Genomic DNA, 12630 nt, shown 5'->3' on the forward strand with positions numbered 1-12630 from the left:
CAGCCCCACTCCAGGCCTGAGATGACAAGGCTTGTGAAACTCCAGTACCTGCTCCTCTGCCTGTCCCCCCCTCCCCCAACCTGCCCCTATTCGTGGGCCCTTCAGAAGCTTCCCCGCAGGCCACACACACTCCCAGGGAGGGGAGAGGGATCAGGAAAGACCCAGGGGCTGAAAGCCACCAGGACACGGGACTCTGACCCACGGTCCAAGAGGCAAATGCCACGCTGGGACCTCACTCACAGGGGACCCGCTCAGTGCCAGGGAGGCCCCTTCACGTACCCTTCCCAGAGCCCCAAGCTGAATGCAGGGGCTTCCCTGACCAGGGCTTTGTGGCCGTCGGAGTCGGGGGTCTAAGAAATGGATGCGGAGGGGCTCTGCCTATTGGGGAGACACGGAGGCTGGGCTTGGGGGTGGGCTCTGGGCTGCACCTGAGCAAAGGCCTGAGGTCACTGGATGAAGACCGGAGCCCCAAGTGGCATCGCTTGACCCCTGAGGAGGACCAGGTCGGGGCTTCATAGCTGTGGGTGCAGCCCAAGGAGAGCAGCAAGGCCTAGGCATGGGGTGCAGTTAAGGGCTGGGAGGCGGCCCCCGGCTTCCCGCAGCATGAGGACCTTGCGGGCCCCCGGGCTGGAGAAGCCAGGTCCGAATTGGCAGCGCAAGCTGCAAAGGAGCAAAAACCTGCAGGGGCCTTCTAAGAGCCCCTTTCCTGAGGCCCTCATTCCAGGTCCTTCCGAAGCACAGATTTGCAACTGTCACATTTACCATGGCGGGGAACCCCACCCACAGCGGGGATGGCAGCTGGTGGGGTGGCCTGAGATGGGCTAAGGGGGGTGGGGGGCGGGGCAGGACAGCCCAGCGGCAGGCCTGGGATGACAGAACATGTGAGATTCCAGTACCTGCTCCTCCGTCCCCTCCCACAAACCTGGCCCTGTCCCCTCCCCCCACGGTGCCAGTTCATAGGAACCTTCCTGCAGGAAGCAGGACATGAACAGCAGCAGGAGACCCAGGGGAAGGAGGGGGAGGCCGGGCCCATGCTGCAGACCCTCTGGCTCGGCGGCACTGAGGGGCCTGAGGGCCGCTTGGAGGGGCCAGGAGGCCAGCTGGGCGCCAGCCCTGGGCCTTCCCGGAAGCTTCCCCGCAGGCCACACACACTCCACGCCTGACCAGAGACAAGTTGCATCATTTGATCCCTGAGGAGGAGCAAGCGTAGGGTGCATAGATGTGGAGAAAAGGGCAACAGACTGGTGGGGGGGACACTCGGGGACGGGGCAGGCCAGCGGGCCCAGCTCAGGGGTCAGGCCTGGGCTGGAGGCTGCCCTGGCCCTGACCTGGAGGAGGAAGGAGACCCCTTGGTCCCACAGACACCCCCACACCTGAGGCAGAGGCAGAAGGTGGCAGGCGTGGGGAAAGCAGGGCCCGGCTCACAGACCGGGGCTGGGGTGCCCAGGCCCACCCCTTCAGGAGCTGGCCTCTGGGGACAGCGATGTCCTCAGCCCCTTCCAGCAGCGGGCCCATGTTGAGGGCGCTCTGGAGGAAGAGGTTCTGCTGTTGCTAAGGCGAGGTGGGAGCCTGGGAGAGGGGGATTGAACTAGGCCACACTTTAGACGAGGGACTACCCTGGCCAGCCGCCAGGAGGGGGTCACTTGGAACTGAGAACACCTTCAAACCAAGCCTCCCTCTAAGCCGCCCCCCTTCCCCACCCCCACACACACAGGAGCCCAGATGGTTGCACTGGGAGCGCCCAGCCCCAGCGAAGTGGGAGCTGCACCCCCACCCCCACCCCCCTGCTGCTATGTGGGAGGGGTGCCCATGAACCTGGAGAGGGAAGCAGGCAGGAGTGGGACAGGGTCAAGATGGGGAGGGAGGACATGGGTGGGTGGCAGACTTCCTGGAGAAGACAGAGGAGCCAGGGCGCTGACAGCGTGGCCCCCTGGCGCCGGTTTGAGAGAGCACCCCATGTAGAGTACCCAACATAGACCATGTGAGAGAGGGGTCTCCCCAGAACTGGGCTCCTGCCTATAGCACCCAAACCTCTGTGCCAGCCCAAACCCCAGTCTGTGGGAGCTACTGCCAGCAAGGTTTTACCGCCCAACTGCCTACAAAGCAGACCCATTGTGTGACACTTGTCTCATCGCCGATGAACACATCCTCGCCCCTGGCCACTCAGAAGGAGGGGCAGGACACACCTGTCCGCTTGTGTTTGGACAGCTGGGCATGCCTGTGTCTGGGTATTTGTTAATGTTTGCTCTTTAAAGTGCCAGTGTCCTTGAAATTCACATTGATTATCTGTAATCAAGGAACTAACTCAGGATTGTGATTTCCCTTGGGACGCCACTCAGGTGACAAGGAGATGGAGGCATGACGAGCAGCCACAGTCACCCTAAACTCCTGGAGAGTTCCCAGCACGTGAAGTTTTGTTTCTTCTTCAAATACATGAAGCATTTAAAAAGGAAGTCAGATCGACTGAATTTCTGGACAAAGTGTGGGGGTGGTGAAGAACATTGAATTAATGCCATTTGTAAACAGGATCTAACCTAACCCCAAGCTCCTCACCTGTGACTGTAACATTCACTAGTTTTAGAGAGAGAGTGGTTTAGAGAGAGAGCGGTTTTGTGTTGAGATGAAAAGGCATGGGTCTCTGAATTTGTAACTTGAGTGACTCAAGTTCACTGTGAAACCCGAGTACTAACAGGATGAGCCTTTCTGTACACAACAGCAAAGCTGCCCTTGAGGACCCGTCCCAGTTCCTGGTAACTGCTGGTCACCCCCTAATCCCAGTGGCTGGGGTGGGGGTGGGGGTGGGGGTGGGGGCAGCCCGTCGTGGAAGAACCAGCCTGGACCCAGTAGACTCGTGTCCACCATTGGTCACATCTTTGTTTCTTCAGAAATAACGGGCCTCCCGCCCCGAGGAAAGGCCCATGCGGAGGAACAGGTACCCGGGCTGCCCTGAGCCCCAGACAAGCCTGGGGACCTGGGATGACAGAGCATGTGAGATTCCGTACCTGCTCCTCCGTCCCCTCCCACAACCTGGCCCTGACCCCTCCTCCCCCGACGGTGCCAGTTCCTAGGAACCTTCCAGCAGGAAGCAGGGCATGAACAGCTGCAGGAGATCCAGGGGAAGGAGGGGGAGGCCGGGCCCATGCTGCAGACCCCCTGGCTCAGCGGCACTGAGGGGGCCTGAGGGCCGCATGGAGGGGCCAGGAGGCCAGCTGGGCGCCAGCCCGGGGCCTTCCCGGAAGCTTCCCCGCAGGCCACACACACTCCCAGGGAGGGGAGAGGGATCGGGAAAGACCCAGGGGCTGAAAGCCACCAGGACACAGGACTCTGACCCACGGTCCAAGAGGCAAATGCCACGCTGGGACCTCACTCACAGGGGACCCGCTCCGTGCCAGGGAGGCCCCTCCACGTACCCTTCCCAGAGCCCCAAGCTCAATGCAGGGGCTTCCCTGACCAGGGCTTTGTGGCCGTCGGAGTCGGGGGTCTAAGAAATGGATGCGGAGGGGCTCTGCCTATTGGGGAGACAAGGAGGCTGGGCTTGGGGGTGGGCTCTGGGCTGCACCTGAGCAAAGGCCTGAGGTCACTGGATGAAGACCAGAGCCCCAAGTGGCATCGCTTGACCCCCTGAGGAGGACCAGGTCGGGGCTTCATAGCTGTGGAGAAAAGGGGAGCAGGCCAGGGGAGCCACCGTGGGAAGAGCGGGCAGCCTGGAAGTTGGCCTGGCAACGGCCAGAGAGAGACCCACCAGGTCCCACTTCACCCCAACCCTCCGGGGGCGGGGCGTAATCCCTGGGAATCAGCTGGGACAGTGGTGCCCAAATGTCCCTCCATCCCTAAGGTCTGAATACAGTGATGACGAGGCCAGGGCACCAGGAAGGGGAGCGAGGGCAGCTGGCCGAGGGGCATCCAGGTTATCAGGCCCCAGCCTTTACTTTCCTGGTAGCCACCCCCTGGGGCAGACACCCTCTCTTCTCCTTGGCCGTGTGGGTGGCTGAGGAGAGAGGGAAATGGGGCAGGAGGCGCCAGAAACTGGAGGCACTGGGACTCCAACTTGGGGACCCGGGAAGGGGGGCGGGGAGTGACATTCAACACAGACCTTGGCCCCGTTGTTTTAAATAAGAAATTTATTGCAAATATAGAAATTGATTCTCTCCATACAGGAATCTTCGAGTTGAGGAAAACAATTTCGTGCCATTCAGTTTAAAACAGGAATTGGGGAAGAAGGAGAGGCAGATGTCGGGAAGAGAAAATAAAAGAAATTACCCCCCTAAAAGAAGAAAAGGAGAGGGTTCAGGCCCCCCCGGGGAGGAAAGGTCCCACACAGCTAGGGTTCACAGGTTCTGGGCCCAGGGCCCGGCCCAGCTCTGCAGGACCCAAATCAGGTGCCAAGCCCCAGGGCCAGGAGGCAGGGGCTCCTTGTAGGGGAGGGAGGACAGAGGGTGGGAAAATGGACCCCTCACCCCTGGCCATTCACCGTGCTTGGCTGGCCAGGGGCAGGGGCAAGAAGAGGGCCCTCCCCACCCACCCCCTTTTCCTCTCCCCACTGCTCAGCAGCAGTGAGGGGCCTCTGACGGGGACTCTGGGCCGGCATGAGAGGCACAGAGTGTGTGCACGGTTCTGTCTTAAAAGTGGGGGTACAGGGCCAGATGAAGGGAAGCGCGCAGCTTCTGGGGCTGAGCAGAAGTCTCAGCAGAGAGGACAGCCCTGGAATCAGAGGAGCCCCATCCTTCACACTACAGCTATCCGACACCCCAGGGCTTCCCCAGGCCCTGCCCACCCACCCACCACCCGGGAAAGAGGGCCCCACTTTTCCAGGAATGGGGTGCGATGCTGCTGAGTGGTAGGTTCTCTCGGAGGACAGGGGCAGAGTGTGGGGGTGACCTGGGGAGGCACTTCCGGACATCAGCCACTCCCAGCCCCTCTCCCTCCAGCCTCAGTCTCACGCGGCCAGCGGGCAGTCCCTGGCTCATGCCCTTCAGAGCTTGGCTGCCAATGATCTCTTCCTCTGAGGGGCACCCCAGCCCCCCTTCCTTCCTCACCCTCGTTTAAGTCTCTGCACAGTGTCCACCACTGGGGAGCATTCTGTGGCTGCCCCTTCACGGCATGTGAACCCCATCTAAGCGTGGGACCTGCCACTGCTGTCCCCCATGCCTGGCCCTGTCCTGGCCTCAGTCTGTCCTTACGAGACCCTAGAAGGTTTCCTTCCTTCCCTTTCCTGTGCTTGTCTCTCCCTCTTAAATTTCCAGGAGTAGGGGACAGGGAATGAGAACATCAGAGATGCTCAGCCAGGCCTAGACTCCCCTCTGCCTCTCTGGGGCCCTTCAGGTCTCCTCTTCCCACGTGGGTCTCCCCACCACCGTCCACCGCAGAGAGCCCCTCCCCAGCCTGGACCCGGGCAGCCTCCTCCTCCTCCTGCACGGTCCCCTAGGAGGGAGCAGAGGCCGCAGAGAGCGGCCCCTCCTGCAGAGAGGAGAACCCCTCGCAGAACCCCCAGTGAGGGGCTCATTTCTGGAAAGCCACTGGCTCCAATAGAGGTCTGGGGGGCCTGCTGTACCCTTCAGGGGAGAGTGGACCCATCGGTGCCACCCCCCAGGAACAGGCACCCAGGGATTCCCTCTGGAGATGCTCCGACAGCCCAGGCAAGACCCAAAGCAGGGAGGCCTCAGCTAGGAGGTCTGGGTACAGCACCCACATCTCCTCCAGCCAGCTGGTCCCCCAACTCCACCAGGGCCCTCTGCCCAGGCCGTGGCCCGGGTCCCCGTTCACCATTACAGGCATGGGGCCCTGGCCAGCCGGACTCCGTGACATCTGTCTTTCGTGACTATTTGCTCCCCGCTGGGGAGGAATCACCCTAAGCAGGACACGATGCAGGGGAGCCTCCAGGGGGCGCTGCAGTGCGCAGTGCGGGAGGGGTCTCCTTCCTAGAGCGAGGGCCTGGCCCGGGCAGCTGAGGGATGAGGCTGGCAGGGAACTCCAGAGTTTTAGAAACTATTCTGCCCCAAAGATCGGGGTGGCCTCATGGTGAAGGCCGGTTCACCTCCTGGGGTGACAAGACCCTCACTGTTAAGATAGAAACCTGTCCGTACAGCTTCCCGAAGTGCCGGTCTGAGGTTTCCTAGGTCATCTTCGACCAGGAATGACGGGGCGTGGCAAAAAGAGGCCCCGCTCCTGCTGCCAGCACCCTCCCTGGGGGCCAGCCTCTGGCCCCAGTTCTCCGGTTCCTCCCAGGGGTTTCCCCTCAGGGCCCCAAACCTCCCCATAAAGCCGTCCACAAAGCCCCTAGCTCTTGGCCTCCTCAGCAGTGCCACTGACCCTGCACCCCACCTGGTCCCTCTGTCTTTGGGGGTCCCGACTGCTCCATCTGCAAAATGGGAGCAAGTGGGACAGGGGAGAGGTCTCCCCACGACCCTTTCTCAGGGCTGCCCCTCTTTGGCAGGGAGGACAGATGGGAAGGGACCATGGACAGGAGAGACAGAGGGAGGAGGGGAGGTGGCACTTGTGAGCCCCAAGTTCGGAAAGACAGGATGCGGGCGTGGGCAAGGGCGGCGTTTGGGTGGCACCTGTTTTGGGTCTTTTGCAGAGCTGGTCTTCCCGGGTGTCAAGAGCGGCTTGTCAGATCACCATAGAGGGTATGTGGGCAAAGGGGGGCGGCGGGGAGGGGGGCAGGGGAGTCTGGACAAACCGGCACATACACGACAGATGTTTGCTCAGAAAAATACAGGAAAATCATCATGCAAATATAACAGGGAATCTGCTTTCTCACACCGCTGGCTCCGCCGCCTGCTTGGCCGCCTGCTTGCTGTCCTCAGTTTTGCCAGTCGGTGTGAGGAGGGGTTGGGAGCAGGTTTGGGGGAGGTGGGGGAGGTCTTCTCTGCATATTCATGCTGGCCCCTCCCTTCCACTCCCAGAACAGTCCTTTCTTTGTCAATGTCACCCCAAAGTGAGCCCGGGCTTGGTCCGTCCCCCAAGTGGGTGTGAGAGAGGCCCTCAGTGGAGCCCCAATCCCTCCTGGTCCCCCACTGTCCCGCTGGCAGGGAGGTCGCAGAGCCCCCACCCAGGGGGGCACTGGCTTTGCTGGTCAGAGCCCACCACACAGTGCAGGTCTCGGCCCCACCCCAGCGCCCACCCTCCCCCCAGTCACACTTCCCAAATATTAAGAAAGCCAACTGGGTGACAGGCCAGAGGTCGGGGTCTCTGGCAGGGAGGGTGTGAGGAGGGCTGCGTGGGCTGCGCCCCGCCCTGAGGTGTGTGCAGAGCCAGGGGGCACGTTGGCAAGTAGGCCAGCCAAGCTAGACTTGTCCTCGGTCACCGGCCAAAGGCTAGGGGACAACTGGCTGACCCCTCAACGCCCGGGCAGTGTCCAGGATCGCAGACCTGTCCCAGAGCTCACCCCAAGCAGCCCCTAGCTCATGAGCAAGGCAGCTGCCCTCTGGCCCTGCCCTGCCTCGCTGCCCTCACTGGGAGAACCCGCAGGAGCCCACCCCCAGGAGCCCAACGGTCCCAACTGCCAGGCTCTGGGTTGCCATGGTGACACAGGCAACCAGGGACAGGGAGGGGCCCCACAAACCCAGCCTGCTCCCCCCGCAGCAAGGGGGGGTGCTCACTGTTTGTGCTTTGTTCGATGTTGGGTGGGGGTCAGCTAAGGAGGAGGGGCCGTTTCCATATATCGATGGAAATATGGGGGCCCCTCGGGCCCGGGGGAGGGGCAGCCAGGAGGGGCGGGGTGGGAAAGCCTCCTTCCTCCAGGCAGGCTGAGGTGCTGCCCCAAGATCCCAAGATGGGGGTCAGACAGGTCGGAGGTCAGGATGGAGGGGCACCTGCCTCCCCGCTGCTCCCAGGCATCACGGTTCGCTGCTGCCCCCCTGGGATGAGCAGGGGTCCCGGGGACCCAGAGAGCTGGGGGTCGGGAGTGAGGCCTGCATCTGAGAGGCGGTGGGAGCTGGCCCCCCACACGGCTCAGACCCCAGACGGAGCTCCCAGGCTACTTGGAAGACACGTGAAGGGGCTGGTGGGACGTCCCCGTGCCTCTGCTCTTCTCCTGGGTGCTGATGCGGGGGACGAAGGGCCCCCAGCATGGTGAATCCCAGCCACAGGCTCTGAGGGCATGGCCATGGGGCTTTCTAGAAAGAAAAAGCACCCGCTGGATTCTCAAGTCCCTCAGCCCCAGGAGACCACAGCTGGAAAGGGGTGGGGGGTGGATGGAGGATGGGAGCCCCAGGGGACCCACTGGAGGTCGGGGCTAGCACTGGGCTTCCAAGTTGGGAAACTGACTCTAACCTGTCCCGTGACCCTGGGGTTATCACCTCCTTTCCCGGGGCCTCAGTTTCCCCGTCCATAAAGGAAGGGAACCATGCCCTATGTCCACCTGGTGCTAAATCTCCTGGCCCCCAACAGGGGACCTCCCCCTGCTGCAGGCTCCTCTGCCCCCAAACCTGTCCCTAGTCCCAGAGCCCCAGGCCCCACCCTCTCTTGGCCTCCTCGCCTGCCCTCCCGCCCACCAGCCCCGCACACCCCAGCAGAGTCCCTGGGCAGCACAGTAAAGACGCCTGGTTTCGGTATCTGTGTAAACTTTAAGGAGAACGTGTCTTTGTTTTCCTGTCCCTTATTGTCGGGTGGTGGTTGTTCACAGTCAGGTGGTGGTCAGGTGTGTGCGTGGGTGCGTGCATGTGGGTGTGCGTGTGCGTCCACTCCTCGGCCTCGGCCCCCGGCACGCCCCTGCCCGGCTGCCCCTGCCCGGCTGCCCGGGCCCTTCCCCGCGTGCCCCCGCCCTGCCCCTCCGACCTCACCGGGGAGGAGAGGGTCACAGCTTCTGCTGGGCCGAGACCCCCTTCCAGTAATCGAGGATGTCGTGCAGGTCCTCGTCCTTGGCGAACTGGACCTTCTTGCGCAGGGCGTGGCCCGCGGCCATGTACACTTCCTCCCGGTGGTGCTTCTTGTAGGGCCGGAAGCGCTCCCAGATCTTGTGCGTGCTCTCCGAGGAGTACTCGGGGCTGGAGGAATAGCCCGAGTAGTAGTGTCTGGGGGAGAGCTGCGAGTAGGTGGAGTCCCGCTTGGAGCGGGTCAGCGGCTTGAGGAAGGACACGCGCTGGCTCAGGCTGTCGGCGCCCTCCTCGTAGTACAGGGCCGGGAAGCTGTGCCTGTGCTCGCTGCAGTGGAAGGCGGGCTTCACCTCCAGGTGGTGGACGCTGCCCCCGCCGCCGCTCCCGCTGCCCCCGCCGCCGGCGCTGCCGCCGCTGCCACTGCTGCCCGAGGGCACCAGCGGGAGCCGGTCCAGCGGGCTGTTGAGGGGGCTGCTCTTCTCGATGTACTTGGAGTCGCTCTTGGCCAGCCCCGCGGGGGATGGGAGGTCGGGCACGTCCAGGCTGAAGACCTTGGCGCTCTTGACGGAGCCGCTGGAGGAGACGCTGCAGGTCTTCCGGGCCACGGCGGCATCGGCGCTCAGCTGGCGCTGCAGCGGGTGGTGGGAGCTCTCCTTGAAAGGGGGTGGGAGGAAGCTGGGGAGCTCCAGGGCCCCCGGGGAGGCTGCCGAGGAGGCTGGCGTGGCCGCAGGAAGGGACTGGCACTCAAAGGCCAGCTCAGGGTCCCCGCCACTGCTGCCACCCCCTATGAAGGAGGCCGCGTCCAGCTTGAGGGCATCAATGCAGTTATTAATGATCTGGTTGACCTTGTCCACCTCCTTGGCAATGGTGGAGATCTCCGTGGCCGAGCCCTGGCTGTTCCCCGCGCCCGGGCGGTTATTCTCAGGCTGGGCTGAGCCATCCCCGCCGGTGCCGGCGCCGCTGCCGCTGCCAGTGCCGGTGCCAGTGCCAGTGCCGGTGCCAGTGCCGGTGCCAGTGCTGGTGCTGGTGCCGGTACGCACCTCCATATAGTTGCCCTTGGTGGCCACCTTGGGCGTGTCCAGCCCGGCCTCCAGACCCTTGGCAGTGGGCAGCTTCTCCCCAATGATTGATGGGATGGAGGACATGCGGGACACGGGCAGCAATGGGGGCTCGCCCAGCTTCTGGGCGGCATGAACGATGGAGCCAGCCTCCATGTCAGCCCCGTAGCGCATCTCCAGGATGGTCTTCTTGACCTTGCCAGACTTCTGCTTCTCCTCCTGCAGGCGCCGCTTGCGCAGGCAGTAGTAGACGGCCCCCAGCACGATGACCATGCCGAAGAGGCAGCCCAGGATGGTCATGATGTAGTGGGTGGTGGTGGAGGTGCTGGGTGCCAGGTCCCCCGGGACCGGGTCCCGCGTGGTGAAGGCCAGGCAGGTGTGGTTGAAGCGGCGGCTGTTTCGCAGCGAGGTCACGCAGAAGGTGTACTCGGTGTGCGCCCGCAGCTTGTCGAGGGTGACGATCTCCTTCTTGTTCTTGAGCGTCATGACGTCGGAGATGTAGCTGTTGTTGTACTGGACCAGGACGTACATCTTGCTGTAGGGGTGCGGGATGATGACCACCAGGGTGGCCGAGGTGAAGGTGACGTGGTGCAGCTTGATGGCCGGCCCGGCGGACGCGTCTGTGGTGGACGAGGCCGGCGGCTCCACCGAAAGGATGTCGTCGGGGTTGAAGCCCGAGTTCTCATCCGGCTCCCGCTGGGCGTCGGTGGAGTAGGGCGTGGGGTGGCTGGCGGGCCGGGCGGGCAGCGAGCCGTTGCGGCACTTGGCCTGGAGCACGGTGATGGCGTTGAGGCTGTGGTAGGGCCGGGGCACCAGCAGCGGGTAGCCGGCGAACTCCCGCGGGGACTCGCACTGCAGGCGGTCGTAGTTCTTGGTGACGTTGTTGAAGACCACAAGCCACGTGAGGAAGCCGTAGAGGTCGCACTCACAGTTGAAGGGGTTGCCGGCCAGTTCGCACACCATGAGGCTGGCCAGGCTGGCGAAGGTGGCGCCGTCCAGGCGGCTGAGGCGGTTGGAGGACAGGTCGATGCTGATGAGGCTCGGGCACTCGGAGAAGGCGGCGGGCGTCACCACCTCGATGAGGTTGTGCTGCACGAAGAGGAACTGCAGGCGGCCCATGCCGCGCAGCATGCCCTCGGTCAGGTTGCTGAGCTTGTTGTAGCCCAGCTGCAGCACCTGCAGGCTCGACTGGCCCAGGAAGGCGCCGTCCTCGATGTAGGAGATCTCGTTCTTGGTGAGGTTGAGGTCGGTGAGGTTCCCGAAGCGGTTGAGCGACGAGTAGAGCACGGCCTTGAGCTTGTTCTCGTTGAGCCGCAGGTCGTGCACGGTGCTGTTGATGTGCTGCGGGATGGTCTCGTAGGGCGGCTGGTTCTGGCTGCAGATGGCCAGCCACACGTACCCCTTGTCGCCCTCGATGAGCCAGCAGTCGGCGCGCACGGCGCCGGGCTGGCACACGCACAGCAGTGCAGCCGCGCACAGCCCCAGGCGTAGCATGGCGCTGGCCGGGCTCGGGGTGAGAGGCACAGGGAGCCTAGCGGCTGGAGGCTGGGGCTGGGGCTGGCAGCACAGTCCTCCCTGGGGCTGCCACCATCTTGGGGGCGACCCCCAGCACAGGGGCCCCAGGTGAGGCAGGCTCCGCCAGAACCAACTGCTGGGGACCTTCTGGGCGCTACCAGCAGGCGCTGGGCACCGCGGCCAGGCCAGGGCCAGGGGTGCTGCGGGCCCCACAGCCTGCTTCCCAGGTGGCTCTTCTGCTGGGAATGTGCACGGCCCTCAGAGCTTGACTTCCTCTCCCGCCTCCTCCTCCTCCTCTCCTTTCTCCTCAGGTTCTGGGCTCAGACGATCCGATCCCCACGGAAGGCTGGAGCGTGGCGCTCTGAGGGGGAGCCAGCGAGACAGGGGCAGGGAGGAAGACACCCATCTGCCACCTGGTTCCTGAAAGGCAGCACCGAGAGGGGTGACAGATCAGTGTGAGGGCTCAAAGTGCAGGCCCCCAGTCCCTCTCCACCCCTCCCGGGGCGGGGGGCCTCTATGCCAGCAGCACTCTGGGGTCTATTATGTAAAAAGGGGAGTGTGGTGGGCGGTGAGAGAGGGAAGCGGGAGCTGGGGCCTGGAAGGAGGGCGGAGGGGCAGAGTCTGAGGCCAGTGGGCACAGAAGGGAGTCTGGCAAGTTAACAGTTCAGGTGCACACACACTCACACGCATTCACACGCCCCAGCACACCCACGTCCACGCTCGCCCACCTGCCCACACAAAGACCTACATGCCCCACGTGATCCAGACTCCACGGCATGCACACAGACAGGTACACACACACACAAGCACACCTAGTCTTGTGCAGGACAAATGAGCCACACATACATGGCCACATACCCGGGCAGGCACCCTCCAATGCAGTGAAAGAATTAAGAAGTCCAGCAAAATGCCTCCTCTCCTCCATGCCCAGAGATAAATAATGCATTTGTTGTGTAACTGCTCTTGTTCCAAAAATAATTCCCTTGTCTTGGCTTCCATGGGGGAGGGGAGCAGAGCAGCGTGGCTGTGGGCCCCCCAAGCAGGGGAGCAGGGGCTGGGGTCTCCGACAAGGAAGGACACGGGACAAGCTCATCTTATAGACAGGAGCAGAGCTGAGGGAAAGAGAGGGCAAGAGAGTGAAGCCAGACACACACCCGCCCCCAATCCCACCTCCTCAAAGAAAGGGGGAGGGCTGGCGGGGAGCCCTCAGGCAGGCACAAAAGCCAAAGGCCTCCAGAATA

At 63.2% G+C, this 12630-nt stretch overlaps 1 protein-coding gene across 8 annotated transcripts in view; it reads right to left on the bottom strand.

Moving 5' to 3' along the window:
- Positions 1-8509: 8509 nt before the first annotated feature.
- Positions 8510-12630, bottom strand: part of ELFN2 (extracellular leucine rich repeat and fibronectin type III domain containing 2) — a 49232-nt gene continuing 45111 nt past the window's right edge. For all 8 annotated transcript variants that reach the window (XM_080660322.1, XM_080660321.1, XM_080660323.1 and 5 more), the window contains one exon: positions 8510-11809. In XM_080660322.1, coding sequence (XP_080516448.1) covers positions 8798-11368 — 2571 coding nt within the window. In that variant the 5' untranslated portion in view covers positions 11369-11809 and the 3' untranslated portion in view covers positions 8510-8797. The remainder of the gene's footprint in view (positions 11810-12630) is intronic.

Source organism: Plecotus auritus (genome assembly GCF_963455305.1).
Source record: "Plecotus auritus genome assembly, chromosome: 3".
NCBI lineage: Eukaryota > Metazoa > Chordata > Mammalia > Chiroptera > Vespertilionidae > Plecotus > Plecotus auritus.